The sequence below is a fragment of the Azolla caroliniana genome, unplaced genomic scaffold (genome assembly GCF_043228905.1).
Source record: "Azolla caroliniana isolate FFs.n. ecotype wild unplaced genomic scaffold, voAzoCaro1.0.p SCAF_1, whole genome shotgun sequence".
NCBI lineage: Eukaryota > Viridiplantae > Streptophyta > Polypodiopsida > Salviniales > Salviniaceae > Azolla > Azolla caroliniana.
This window is the reverse complement of record NW_028230436.1, coordinates 1949978-1964949: the sequence shown is the minus strand read 5'-3', so window position 1 is coordinate 1964949 and position 14972 is coordinate 1949978. Positions and strand designations below refer to the sequence as shown.

The 14972-nt window shown below is 38.4% G+C and overlaps 1 protein-coding gene across 1 annotated transcript; it reads left to right on the top strand.

Moving 5' to 3' along the window:
* Positions 1-3691: 3691 nt before the first annotated feature.
* LOC147868224 (uncharacterized) lies at positions 3692-13719 on the top strand. The gene is made up of 6 exons (XM_087316726.1): positions 3692-3948; positions 4223-5029; positions 7276-7396; positions 7727-7977; positions 8243-8374; positions 12667-13719. The coding sequence occupies exons 1-6, from the start codon at positions 3763-3765 to the stop codon at positions 12805-12807; spliced, it is 1638 nt and encodes a 545-aa protein (XP_087172852.1). The 5' UTR covers positions 3692-3762; the 3' UTR covers positions 12808-13719.
* Positions 13720-14972: the final 1253 nt, after the last annotated feature.

Here is a 14972-nt window from a genome sequence, read left to right as displayed (position 1 = left end):
CTAGAGGCCACTCGTATAAATGTAGAGAGAAATCAACGACCAAGCATTTTCGGGTTTAGAAAAATCTACACCGCGTTTACATAGAAATTACAAACTATTACAGTTTGCACACGTGAACAAATAATATTTGTGTACATAAATAAGGTTTGTATCCATAAATTACAATGTAAGAAAAAACATGTATTGCAATTTGCCCATACATATGTCTCAAACAAATAGAGTCATATAAGAGACCATTGGAGATCAATGAAAACTCTATCTTGATTAGGTACGAGCACAAGAATGCTTAGAGTAACGCATAAAAAGTTGTCTTGGACACAGGTATCGAGATGGTGAAGTAGTTGTTGGAAAGTATTGAAAAGGTGACACTCAAGAAATTGAAATAATGATTTGAAATTGTTTGAAGGCTATCCCTTAAATTCAAAACATTTTATTAGTTGAACAAGTTCGACAACTCTTGAATGACAAACTTTATTCCAGAAAAAGATTTGGGACTAAACCATGCTTCCACTTGCACCTTAATGGATTCAAAAGCTCTATGTAGAGAGAGAGAGAGAGAGAGAGAGAGAGAGGTTGTTTCAGGTAGTTGATTAACACCTTTTTTTTGCTTAGTATACATAAGTTGTGCCAACTTCTCATGTTAGGGGTGATTTTGATTTCTTTGAGATGTTTGGGTTATGCCATAATGGGGACATTTACAAAGCGTTTTCAACTTGATGTTAAGCATGGAGTTTGTTCATACCTCCAAAAGCGGAAGGCAAGAGTCAATTTTCTAGTTTCATTTGTTTGGGCATGTGCCTCAGCCATGTGTTCTGCACGTACATGTGTGGGCACTTTCATGAGTTCCACAGACTATTTTCTTAGGCACAATTGATATGTTTTTTGCACTAATAGAGTGTTTTGTTTTCATACAATCAATAATTTTACATGAAAGGTTGTTCGGCGAGGTTGGTAAGGCTATTTTGTAAAGGCAAGAAAGTCATGTGGCCGACCTTGACATCCAACAGTGACATCTTCTAAAGTACAACAATGAGTCTTTTATTTGAACCCCCTGGAGTGTGGGCATATAGTGACATAGAACCCTAAAAAGTCTAGAGAGAGAGAGAGAGAGAGAGAGAGAGAATCAAGGCGGTGTACTATAATTCATGGAGCCAAAATATCATGTTTACGAGGTTTACATCTTGAAAATATTTAGAATGGGAGTCCTCGTGCAGAAAGTTGTTTAAGGAATAGTAATTTAACCTTTATGGTGTCCACTGTCGGCATTGTTGGATCCTCGCTATACATTGTAGACTCAGCACTAATCTCTTAGTATTAAACTTAATTAACCTAATTTTGGGCCTAGGTATTTTATTCATTCATTCGTGGTCAGGCATGCATGAAGTGGAGTTACTTTTATTTAGAACATCAACAATTGCAATGCACCTTCATTTACCGTATCAATATCCATCGTGGAATAGTAGTATGATCAAGAGAGTCCAAAGTTTGTGTCCACATCAAACATGCATGGCATCACTATTTGAGGATAAAAGTACAACAAATATTCATTTACCAATGTCAACATCTTATCATACCAATACTATGATGAGTTGGTGTAAGGAAAATTTCCACATCGAATCAAGATTGTCATCTCGAGCACAATGTGATGATTGATGAACATCAAAGCATGATGGGTTCTGATGGGCTAAACGGCAACGCAGGTTGAGCACAGAAAAACCAATATACCTTGGATCATGCTAATTTTGCTCTTGTATAATCGAAGGTTATATGTATACATAAAAAGAGGCCAAATGCTTGGAAAGGTATTCATCCCCTTGCATAAGCCAAACATCCAACCCCTCTTCGTGGTATGAATATCTACTCTTAGAAGCAAAGACAGAGAAAGAACGCCAAACCATTAAATTGTTGAACTATCAACATTGCCATCTTGATCAGCATGGAATAGTGATGACCAAAACTTAAAAGTGTTTTGCAAGTATTGATATCTAAAGTGAATAGGGTAATGATTGGGGAAGCATCTAAAACAAAGAGGAACCACAATCCACCTTGTACCCAAGAGAAAAGAATTGTCCCTTGCGAACTTTGTAATATTTGAAACTTGCATTTGCATTTGGGAATTGAAGACTTGTTTATTGGAATTTGTAATAATGAAAACGCACCTTTCAATAGAACATTTAAACATGTGTTGTTAATAGCAACCAAAAAAAGTTAGTCGAAGGTTTATATAGTATTTTTCCTTGCAAAGTCAACCGTTAAAGCATATATTTACCAAGGACATGGTACGTGCGTATCACATAATGAGCTAGCTAAGAGAGAGTGTTTTGGCGACAAATGATATTATCTTTGCTTGCGCGCTCAAAGAATTTTGGCCAATTATGTTGTGTTGTATGGACAAGTTTACTCAGGTTTCTAGCTCCACATTATGATTGCCCAATGATTTGATCTGAAACATGGAATTTAGCCATCCACCACACCCCCTACATTTCGTGTGGCCAATGATGTGGCGTTACATCACCACAGATTTCATGCTCCACATTTGTTTTTCTTTTAATGAGACCAATGGTTGTGTGCCACATTCAATGTGGGCATCCAAGGGGAAATGAATGATGATGATTTTCTTGGGTCAGAAAGTCAATAATGACTTGGTGGTACCAACACCCACATATGTATGTGTGTGTGTGGGCTTCCATTCCCAAACAAAGACACGTAAACTCTTTGGGTGGCAACAGAGCTCGGGTGGGCGATCAATGGCAATTATTTTGGTCAGTGTGGACGGGCGGCCGGGGCATTACCGTGTGTGGAACTGTCGGTATATGTGTGTCCGTGGGGTAACGCCATTCGTTGGTTGGTCAAGACATTCGTGGAGGGCGTGGCATTGCTTGCTTGGATTGATTCATTTATTTATTTATTTGGGGACCCCGGTAGTTTGTTGGTTAGAAAAGTGAAAAAAAGTATTTTGTTTTAAAAAAGAGAGAAGGAAAAGCAAAAGCAAAAGCAAAAGCAAAATGAGACAATCCAAACGAAAATGCAGAAGAAGAAAACCCAGAAAAAGTAGTTATTTTTTTTAAAAAGAAGGAAAAAGCAAAATAAGACAAAATGAAAAAAAAGAGGGTTTGGTTAGGACACAGATTTTTCGGGGGAGGGGGGGGGGGGGGGGGGGCGACGCAAGAACGAAAAAGCAGAAAAGCAATGCGACATTATTTAAAATAAAAGACACAATAAAAAAGAAGAAGAAGAATTTAATTATGAAGGGGAAGAGAAGGAAAAGGCGGTCCGAAAGGTAGAAGAAAGAAAAAAACAAACAGGAAAAGTTTGTTAAGAATTAGATAAATAAAATAAAGAGAGATAATTAGATAAATAAAATAAGGAATAAAGAAAACATGGAATTAATTAAAAGAAGTCGTCTTCTTCGTTTGCCTTCATCCCTTTCCTTTTCCCTTCACTGTCACACACACACACACACACAGACGCAGAGAGAGAGAGAGAGAGAGAGAGCTTCTGCTTCCATTGCCTTCTCTTTTGTCTCAAATTGTCTGCAGAAGAACACCTTTCTATCTTTCCTTCTTTCTTTGCTTTTCTTTATTTTTTCTTTACTGCCTGCCACCATGAATTCTACTTATTATTATTAACCCCCCCCTCTACCCCTCTTACCCTTTCCCCTTCTTCCCTTTTCTTTTCTTCTTTTTTTCTTCTTTTATTTTTTAGGGTTTTCGTTTTCTCTGCAGACTGCTTCTTCTTCTTCTGCTGCTGCTGCCGGTGGCTATGGAGGACAAGACCTCGTACGATCCTTCCGCTACCACGACCCCAAACCCTAATTCTAATTCTACTGCTAATTCTAATTCCAATAATAACAACAACAACAACTCCAATAACAATACTCCTCCTCCCCCTACAAATAATAATAATAATAAGCTCCTTGCGCCCACTTGGCTCAGCGGCGCTGCACAGGTTCTCTCTCTCTCTCTCTCTCTCTCTCTCTCTCTCTCTCTCTCTCTCTCTCTTCCTTCCCTTCTCCATTAAACCTTTTAAACCTTCCTCCTTCTGCTTCCTAATTTCTCAACCGCCTCTTCTGCTACAGTAGGAAAGTAAAATCATAATTTTGCTATTCGTAGTATCTAATGCCTTTTCTTCTTCTCCAGTTATTTTCACCCATCCATCGTCGATTCTTCCTTCCTTCCTTCTGAATCTTCTTCTGAATCTTCATGGTCTTCCGTCTGTGTAGGTGACAGAAAATGATCAAGCTTCCAACCCTGCATCGCTTCACAGGAAATGGTGTGGAGCCGAATCTGGATCTCAGTGCGTGCAGTGCAGTTTCTTGCACCTTAATCAGACTTCTGCTTCTGCTGATTCCAACCCTAACCCTAAATCGAGCCCTAGCCCAAGCAATAACCCTAATTCCAACCCCAGTCCCAACCCTTGGTTAATGCAGAGCTCCGCCTCACCTACCATGTCTATGGCGACCAAATTATCTTCTGCAGACATCGTTAACAATACTGCAGCTGCTTCTCATCTTCATAACCACCTTCCACAACACCACCATCAGATAATTCCTGTCCTTAACTCTCCTAATTCTAATAAATTATTATCAGCACCGATCAGCTCTGCATCAGCTCGACATGGCCATGGAAACCTGATGGTCGACCTTCACTCAGATACTGCAAATAGCAGCGATTTGATCGATGCTGAAGAAGCCGCGGCAGTTGCAGCAGCAGGTGGTCACAGCCATGCCGGACCTCAACCTTCTGCAGAGAATATTCATCAGAACAATAACAGCAGCAATCACAGCAACAGTAATAATAACAATAATCTATGGAGTTCACGATTAAAAGCCGACATATCGATGCATCCTTTGTACAGTCAATTGCTGGCTGCTCATGTTTCTTGTCTTCGTATTGCTACTCCTGTGGATCAGTTACCTCGTATTGATGCTCAGATCGCTCAAGCTCCTCAGGTTATCGCTAAGTATGAGCTTCTCGGCCATAACAGTTCACTAGTTGGCGAGGAGAAAGAAGAACTCGATCAATTCATGGTGAATAATCTTATACTAATGGCAGCTCATTATTCTCTTCTATCACAGTCTCTCTCTCTCTCTCTCTCTCTCTCTCTCTCTCTCTCTCTCTCTCTCTCTCTCTCTCTCTCTCTCTCTCTCTCTCTATGCATAAGAGTGAGAGAAAAAGCCTAGTTTTGATCTAGTCTCTTCTGATTTATGTTATTAGCCTCTGACGATGACGTTCATTTAATTTTGTTTTTGTAATATCTGTAGAGACGCTAATTTTTAACATTGTTGTGGATAAATAGAATTTGATGCAGAGATCCTTGTGAACTTCAGATCAGGATTTAACCCACACAAATTATAACATATAGTACAGAAATTTTAAAACTCTATAATTCTTCAACAGTTCATCAAGAAAGAATATATTTATATCTAGAATGATTAAGCTTGTTGCCATGGAGACGAGAATGCTAATTTTAATTCTTCTTCTATTATTCTTTCTTCTGCGTCTCCGGAAAGCAATGAAGCTCCTTCTTCTAATACATTTATGGAGATTGATTACGCTTGTTGCCATGGAGCTGAGATTGCTAATTCCAATTCTCCATCTATTCTTCTTTCTTCTGCTTCTTTGAAAAGAAATGAACTTTCGTCTTCTTTCTTCTTTCTTCATTGGAGTGCAATGGGGCCTCATCCATTCTTCTTTATTCCTCTTCTTATTTGTAGAGTAATGAAGCTTCGTCGACTTTCTACTTCTTATTGGCAGATTAATATATTAGCTTCCACTTCTTGTTCAGACTGAATCATCTTGGAATAACCCTACTTTGTCTGGTTTCTTCATTTGGCTATTATGGAACTTCAAGTTTGATCATTTGATGAACCTTTCCTAAATCTTCCTACACAATGGACGTCCTTTCTTCTTCTTTTCTTACGTTCTGAACGCTTTGAACTATGTCTATGAAGCAAACTATGACGCTTTGATTTCCAATTCTACACCACTTTGGCCGATAAAGTCTGATCCTGAAACATTGCAAATTCTCCGCTTCGCAAAAATCAAAGCATTAATCTTATCCTAGATTGCTATAAATACTTCCATTTGGTAAACCCTAGCCTCTGTTGGATTTTGTCCATTTCATCATGAATCTATCTTGAATGGCGACAAAACGTTCTCTCCATTTCTCTAACTCTGGTTCTTATGGCCCCTTCTACTTCCGCATGCAAAGTTCAAATTTTTGTACTTTGGAATCATTTCTTTCTATCTACATTCATGGACTATCGTTTTCATTTAGAGTGAGCTGACCTCCTCTCTCTCTCTCATCTATCTTGAATGGCTACTAAACTTTCCCTCCATTTCCCTAACTCTGGTTCTTATGGATCCTTCTAGTTCTAATTCTGCGTGCAAAGTCCAAGTTTTTGTACTTGGAAACATTTTCCTTCCATCTGCATTCGTGCGCTGTCCTTTTCATTTAGAGTGGGCTGATCTCTCTCTCTCTCTCTCTCTCTCTCTCTCTCTCTCTCTCTCTCTCTCTGCTAAACCCTAAACGTACCAATGTTATCCATTTTACATTCTCGATCCTTCAACCGGTACATGGAATATTAGACTCCCTTTGTTTTCTTTCTGTGCAAACTGAAAGTTTAGTTAATTAAATCACAAGAGATTTTTAGTTAATGTTTTTTTTGCGATGGTCATGGATAATCATGATAAATCGTAATCCACGCCATTATGAGCTGTCACGATTACTTTTGTAGGTTTTCTGCAAATCCATAGAGACTCGAGATATATCCCCCCCTCTCTCTGCGTAGATATTGTTGATTTTCACATTCTATCTCTGAATCTGACTTTCTTCTGCATACATTTCCCAAAGAGAGGATTAGCACCAAGAAGGAAATGACTACTAGTGGTGGTGTTTGCGGAGCCATGGTTTCTTCTTCCCCTCCGTCGGCCCTATTTCCCCAATTTCGGAAACCTTATGCCAATATTACAATTCTTTCAGGCTGAGTTTTCTTTGTATCCTTCTTCCGATTTTCTTCTCATCTATTAAAACGGCAAGTTCGTAAGGTAACATTGAAAATGTAGGAGTAGGAATAATGGAGAAACCATGGTTACCGCATGAGCATGACGCGAAATTATCATCAATTATGCAATGCTGCATCGCCGCAGCGTTTTGCCTTGATAACAAAATTTGTGCTTGAAGAATTCTTCCAATACACTAAACTTTAACTCCTGTATTCCTTCTTCTTTTCCGTTATCTTAAATACACAACTGTTTAACTTTTATTTTACAGGCTCATTATGTGCTTCTTCTCTGCACATTTAAAGAACAGCTCCAGCAGCACGTTAAGGTGCACGCAATGGAAGCTGTGATGGCATGCTGGGAACTCGAACAATCCCTCTTAACCCTAACAGGTAAAAAAAAAAATCGTGAATTCCGAGCTCGTATCGTCTTTCCTCTATGTTGATCTCTAAATCACTATATCAGTACGTAAACCCTAACTCTGCGGAGAAAATCTAAAAGGAAAACCTAAAATCTTTCCTTTCCTTCCTTTTTATGGACTCATATGAATATGATCCAGTTGAGGTAGACGTATTTATAAGGAAGCCCCAATTTCTACACCCATTTTCCTGAGTATTACGTTCTCTACAGTTACTAAGTACAAGTATGGTGTGAAGAAAGAAAACACAGAAAAACACATAGATTTTATGTCTCATGAGTTCTTTCAATTTCTGCGTCTACAGGTGTGTCTCCTGGAGAGGGGACAGGGGCCACCATGTCCGATGACGAGCAGATGGATGATCCTTCTTCCTCCTCAGCAGCTGGGTTGATGATGGAGAGCGACGCGAGCATGATGTTTGAGGGCAGCGGTGGTGGAGCTTTTGACTGCAGCTTGGGCCATGATAGTGGAGCTTTCGGACCTCTGATCCCCACAGAGACCGAGCGCACCCTTATGGAACGTGTCCGGCAGGAACTCAAGAGCGAGCTGAAGAACGTAAATGCCTTTCTTCATGCCTAACTCTTTTCCTTCCTTTATTTGTTAATCTCAACTACGCACTGAAGAATCGAGAGAATCAAAACGGAGGGAGAGGGAGAGGGAACCCCTCCCCCCCCCCACCCTCTTCAGCAATGTGATGCCCTACAGACCCGTCGTTAATTGCGTAATGTGCTTAATTAATCATTGGATACAGAACGCGACCTACTGTGACACTTAACTATTACGTGATCCTGGACTTATGGATCGATATTAATGTTTCTAGGGTTACAAAGAAAGGATTGTGGACGTGAGAGAAGAAATTCTTCGGAAGCGTAGAGCAGGGAAGCTACCTGGTGATACCACCTCTGTACTCAAGTCATGGTGGCATGCTCACTCGAAATGGCCGTATCCTACGGTAAGCACACGCCTTCTGTAACTTCTGCTTATCATTATTATTTCAGAAAATCTCCAAAATACCCACTGTGTTTCTTTCCATCGGTTTCCCCCCTCCCCCAAAACCCTACTACCCTACTAGAGGAGGGCAGATAAGGGAATCTCAGGGGATTCTTTTCAGGTAAAATGGAAGAGAAATTTGGCTGTATTTAGGAGTTTTTACATCACGATCACCATCATCATCATTATCCCTAAGCATTGTAACTGTGTTTTTTAAGCATTGATATAGTATATATCATCAATCTTCTATAGCTGACTAATGGCGAATTAGTTAATGTTGGTCTGTTTAATAGATCATCAATCTCCTATCTATACATAATTAATGACTGATTTGCCAGTAATTTGATGTCTCTGCTTCCTTGCTTTGATTAATGACTTGGACGCTTTGATCAAGTACTGGTTCTTCCCAATATATGCTGACGATAATGCAACAGATCTAGAAGGATATACTGCGTGAGTCCCTTCTCTAGGATGCTTGCTTATCCATGTCAAGGATACATAACCTTTTGTTTTTAGTATATACATCTAGACCTCCGATTTTCAGGTTTTTCATTTAAGGTGGTGCTTACGACGGTGCCACTAGCGTTATATACCTTATCCTTAGAAAGTACTCATTCATTACGTTGCCTTTCTTGCAGAGTATGGATAGAGATTCATTAATCACTATCCCGTTCTTGCAAAGAACAGAATAAACAAGCATTTCTGTGTCGCCATGAATCTTTCTTGTAAGAATGAAAGTCTCATTGTCCATTTGACTCTCATTGCATAAAGCCTTCGTAAGAGTCTCTCACTCTGTAGTGATGATCTTGTTATACCCCCACGAAAAAAGAAACACAGCATAAACTTAATGATTTTATACCGCGATGTGCCAGGGTCGAATTTGAAAATCCTACAAAAACAATTGGCAAGGTTTATAGCTTATAGAGAGCAATTCAAACTCTTCCATTTAACATCTGAATGAGGTATAGAGACATACTTATTATAAGATTAGACACACACTTGCACACAGGCAAACATACAGATCATTGCCGCTTATGTACAAACAGCCCCTGCTAACCTGAAAAAAATAAAATAAAAGGAGATCCTATCCTACGATCCAAAACATAAATGTACATATCGCAAAACTTACTCCGGATCTGTTAAACCATACCAAAACACCCCCTTCTCTCGTTTTCTCTCTCTATATATATAACCATACACTTACCCAAATAATTGCCAGCCCCTATTAGTTGGAATGGCTAAGCAAAGGCTTTAATTTTTTACCTACAACTCAATGTTAATATGGTGTCAAAACCAGATAGAATATCTTAGAAAGATTATTCAAACCAGTATCGGATGAACTTCGCCACAAAGCATAGATTTTTTAGCCATTCCGGTTTTCACGCCAGCATTTACTTGTTAAGAGAGTCAATTATGAACCTGAATGGATAAAAACTACTCGACTCCCCGATGAGAAAATCTGGAGTTTCCATTGAGTCGTGTGACCATGGAAGAGTAGTTCATGGGAGATCTCCGCTGCAGAGGATGTCGCCACGTGTGTGGTTCATACATTTCTCTTCGTGTCGCAATTATTCCTAAATAAAGAACATATATTTTGTTCCTAAGATACGGATATCAAGTAATTATTCGGTGGCTGCGCATAGTGGACATCATAGCATATATTTTGTTCCTAAGATACGGATATCAAGTAATTATTCGGTGGCTGCGCATAGTGGACATCATAGCATATATTTTGTTCCTAAGATACGGATATCAAGTAATTATTCGGTGGCTGCGAATAGTGGACATCATAGTTAGCATGAGATGTTCCCAGCTCATTCTCAATCTTTTGATTGGGAGAGCGGATAACCATCCGATTTCCTCTGCCTAGGGGCTGCTGGCTTCCCTAAGCTTCATTCCTGCCCTTTCGGATTAAGACCATGGCAATGATAAGATGTGGTTAGACAAGTCGCATCATTTGGACCTTGTAGTTGTGCCAAGGTAGTTTCGTGGGAATGAAATTGTGTGAAAACCTGCTGTTCTTGGCATCCTCGTTCCGCTTGGTCATTGTCCGTGGATCAACAAGACATGACTCGAAACTTTCTCATGAACATATAATCCACAATTGAATTGAGTTGTGTACATGTTCTATATCTTAAACCGATGTGTCATTTGCTATACTAAAAGAGGTGATGAGGATATTTTGGTGTCCGTAGGGCTAGAAACATGAAGTAGTACGCAAAATAAGCATTACAAGAAAGGCTCCTCTACTAGTAAAGAGCACACACTTATTGGCCTAAGAGGTGGGCGTCACTTGGAGTTGTGCAAATGGTAAGTGATGTCAAGAAAGCAATTCGTCGGATGGTTGTGAACATTTCACATTGTAGTCATATATACTCCTTGTCCTCGATGTCGTGATTAGGACAACATGCAGATGGCATTCGTTGTATTCCTTTCAAGTTCCAATCTCAATTTGAAGATAATTATTGCTACAGTGGATGATGAGTGATGACATTCTAATCTCTATGAGAACCGACATGCATATGAGTTGCGGAACCAGCAATTGTTACAACAACCTTCCCCATTTTGTATGGGTGAGGGATTTTTAAACGGTAGATTAAAATGTAGAAGCTAAGATAAAGAACTATGAGTGAGTTCGAATTTCACTTACTTGTACGGTTTTGTGGTTGAGTACACAAGCAACGTTTCACATCGTAGTCATATATACTCCTTGTCCTCGATGTCGTGATTAGGACAACATGCAAATGGCATTCGTTGTATTCCTTTTCAAGTTCCAATCTCAATTTGAAGATAATTATTGCTACAGTGGATGATGAGTGATGACATACTAATCTCTATGAGAACCGACATGCATATGAGTTGTGGAACCAGCAATTGTTACAATAACCTTCCCCATTTTGTATGGGTGAGGGATTTTTAAATGGTAGATTAAAAAGTAGAAGCTAAGATAAAGAACTATGAGTGAGTTCGAATTTCACTGACTTGTACAGTTTTGTGGTTGAGTACACAAGCAACGTTTCACATCGTAGTCATATATACTCCTTGTCCTCAATGTCGTGATTAGGACAACATGCAAATGGCATTCGTTGTATTCCTTTTCAAGTTCCAATCTCAATTTGAAGATAATTATTGCTACAGTGGATGATGAGTGATGACATACTAATCTCTATGAGAACCGACATGCATATGAGTTGTGGAACCAGCAATTGTTACAATAACCTTCCCCATTTTGTATGGGTGAGGGATTTTTAAATGGTAGATTAAAAAGTAGAAGCTAAGATAAAGAACTATGAGTGAGTTCGAATTTCACTGACTTGTACAGTTTTGTGGTTGAGTACACAAGCAACGTTTCACATCGTAGTCATATATACTCCTTGTCCTCGATGTCGTGATTAGGACAACATGCAAATGGCATTCGTTGTATTCCTTTTCAAGTTCCAATCTCAATTTGAAGATAATTATTGCTACAGTGGATGATGAGTTATGACATATTAATCTCTATGAGAACCAACATGCATATGAGTTGTGGAACCAGCAATTGTTATAAACAACCTTCCCCAATTGTATGGGTGAGGGATTTTTAAATGGTAGATTCAAAAGTAGAAGCTAAAATAAAGAATGAGTGAGTTTGAATTTCACTGACTTGTATGGTTTTGTGGTTGAGTACACAAGCAAAGATCATGCAAAAAATAATGTTGCTTGTGATGGTTCCTTACGTGTAAGGATTTCATGAAAGCCTGCCAACCTCATCAAAGTTCTTGGGCATTATGTCCTCATGTGTGAGCATGCCAAACTAACATGTTCTCTTGTTTTTGGTATGTTGAGGAAGCACAGGTCACATATTCTTTTTTACTTGGTTCGATATTGAGCCCTGAATCTTCATGAGAAGAAATTAAATATTAGAAGGGGAAGGACCAAATGAGAGATTAATAATGTTTTCACTCGAGCAAATGATCAGAAGGCAGACTTATTTATTGATATTTTTGCTAAAGATGCCCCTGACTTCATTAATTCATTTTATTTTATTTTGGGACATATTGATGCAAACTTGGCTAGTTTAGTTGTTTTTCTTTTGGAACTTATTGATTTTGATGCAAACTTGATTAATTCATTTTTCTGTTTTGAGTTTCATTATGATGCAAATTTTGATTCATAACTCATTGGTTTGGGGTGATATTATGGTTCAAACTTGATTTGTCATTCGTTTGTTGATTGTTGATTTGGCAAACTTAATGAATATATGGTGTTGCTCAGGAGGATGAGAAGGCAAGGCTTGTTCAGGAGACAGGGTTGCAATTGAAACAAATAAATAACTGGTTCATCAACCAGAGGAAGAGAAATTGGCACAGCAACCCATCCTCGACAGCCGCCCTCAAGTCCAAACGCAAACGCTAAAAGTAAAAACCAGCCAAAACACAACAGAAACAAGAACAGTGAAAGGGCGAATTTAGATGACATGCTGAGGGAAACAAAAGAAAAGATCACAATACATATATGAATATCTTTAAACTATTATATCATCTTGAAATGGTTATCAAAGTCAACAACAAAGCCATGATAAGGCAAACCGAGCCAGTCAAAGGTCAAGATAAAAAATGGGAGGTCAGAGATCAAGGGTATATAAATTTCTCACTTATTTTGCTTATATACTACCCAATAACCTATGGTTTTTTTTGTCGCTAAGCTGATGAAAGGTGCCTTTATATAATCTTATAATAATCCTCTACAATGGGTTCTTCCATGCCATGGATTGATATAAATATATATACATATTAGGGCTATGGTTGCAATATATGAGAAAAGAATAGTGAGGGAAAGGGTAAACAGATGGAAAGAAAAGAGGGATCGGGTGCCAGACACTACACAGAGAGAGAAAGATAGAGATGGATCATCAAAATATATTGTATATTAGGCTGATATGTATATTAGGCTTTAGAAGGGTTAGTATATCTATTTATTTATTAACAGATCACGATAGCTCATGGCACTATCTATCTAGCTGCTGACAAGATCAATTCTAATGTAAGATGCATACATATATATATGTGTATATGTATATCTATCTAGCTATCTACCTATATTATTTATATATGTTGAGTTTTCAGAGTTTCTGAGGCTCAGCCAATTCTTTGTATCATAAGAAAGGCAGCAAGTGTTGTTTCATTGTATAACTACATTTTGTACACATTTTGTACCAGTATAATGCTATACACAAACACATACATCTATATATGATGTATTCCATCCTAAGCATTATGAATTTCCATTGCAAGTTATCCCAAATAATTAATATCCATTTTTAACGTATATGTATCTTATGAACGCATACATATGTGTATGCATACATGTGTACAAATCAACGTACAATATGTGCATGCACACATACAATCACATATATACATGCATGCATGCATGCATGTATGTGTCACAAATATATCTATACACATGGTGAACGAAGAGTATTAATTTGGCATGCAGATGGGAATTATATCATTGACAAGCACTACAATTTTGGTTATGAGACAAAATGTCGCATGTCGCACTACAGAGGTTAGAAGTGTACTTTTATGTTGACCTAAAAATCTGGGGATAAGATTATAAGGAATTTGATTTTAACTACAAGCACTAGTTGGTGAGTAATATGTAGACGAATTACTAAATCCTGGCTTTGATATATGACACTGCTGCATTAAACTAGTGAGTTTTGGATAGAATCTATTGACTCTGAGCAGAGCTAAGATTTGGTTGAAATAATTTTGAATTGGAAATACCCAAAGAAACATTTCAACTATATCATTCTTACAAAATTGGGAGCTCTTCTCCTCACTTGATGGTGTACAGCCTTTCTGAAAAATAAAATGATGTAGAACAGCCAATAACATGGGGTGAAGCTCACAAAATAAGCTTTCAATTGACAGAAAAAACAAAAAACGCACCAAACGAATATAATCAAGACTTTATACAAAATAATGATCGTTATAAGGGGTCTTCACAATCTCTATCTAAGTTGTACATCAAAGTTAGCTTTGTCCATCTGACCAACATTGCAATTATTTACAAACTCCATCCTCAAATGAAGATAAGCAAATAAATTCCACCAAAGTAGTCTTAATAATCCACTGAATGTTCACCCTGCAACTTTTTCCTGGAACCTTTGCTCACTCGCTCACAGATAAGCAATTCCTTCGATTTTCTGAGGCCGGAATTGAATCGCCCTTCGAATAGCTCAACTAATTGACAGTGGAATCGCACAATTCTACAATTGAGACTTGCTATACACATTTCTCTGAATTCTTTTGTATGATGCTTGCTATGCTGTACCAGCTTGTTCAGAGCTTCCACATTAGCCTTACAACTAGAATCGTGGTTTGTGTAGGTATATTTCTATGCCACCAGTCATTTGAATCCCTAGCAAAGGACTTATACACAAGTGCCCAGCCAATTAATTTGTCTTTCTCTAATGTCTCCCATTTACATCAACCTCCCACCATAGGACTTAATACACATGGCCTAGGGTTACAAAATTCTTCGAAATAACGGAGCCTTCGCAACCATATCCA

Bases quoted from the DNA above. Each gene is read 5' to 3' on its own strand.
- LOC147868224 (XM_087316726.1), top strand. From the start codon at position 3,763: ATGGAGGACAAGACCTCGTACGATCCTTCCGCTACCACGACCCCAAAC. The intron at 3,949-4,222 runs GTTCTCTCTCTC...CCGTCTGTGTAG, and splicing joins GGCTCAGCGGCGCTGCACAG to GTGACAGAAAATGATCAAGC. The intron at 8,375-12,666 runs GTAAGCACACGC...GGTGTTGCTCAG, and splicing joins CGAAATGGCCGTATCCTACG to GAGGATGAGAAGGCAAGGCT.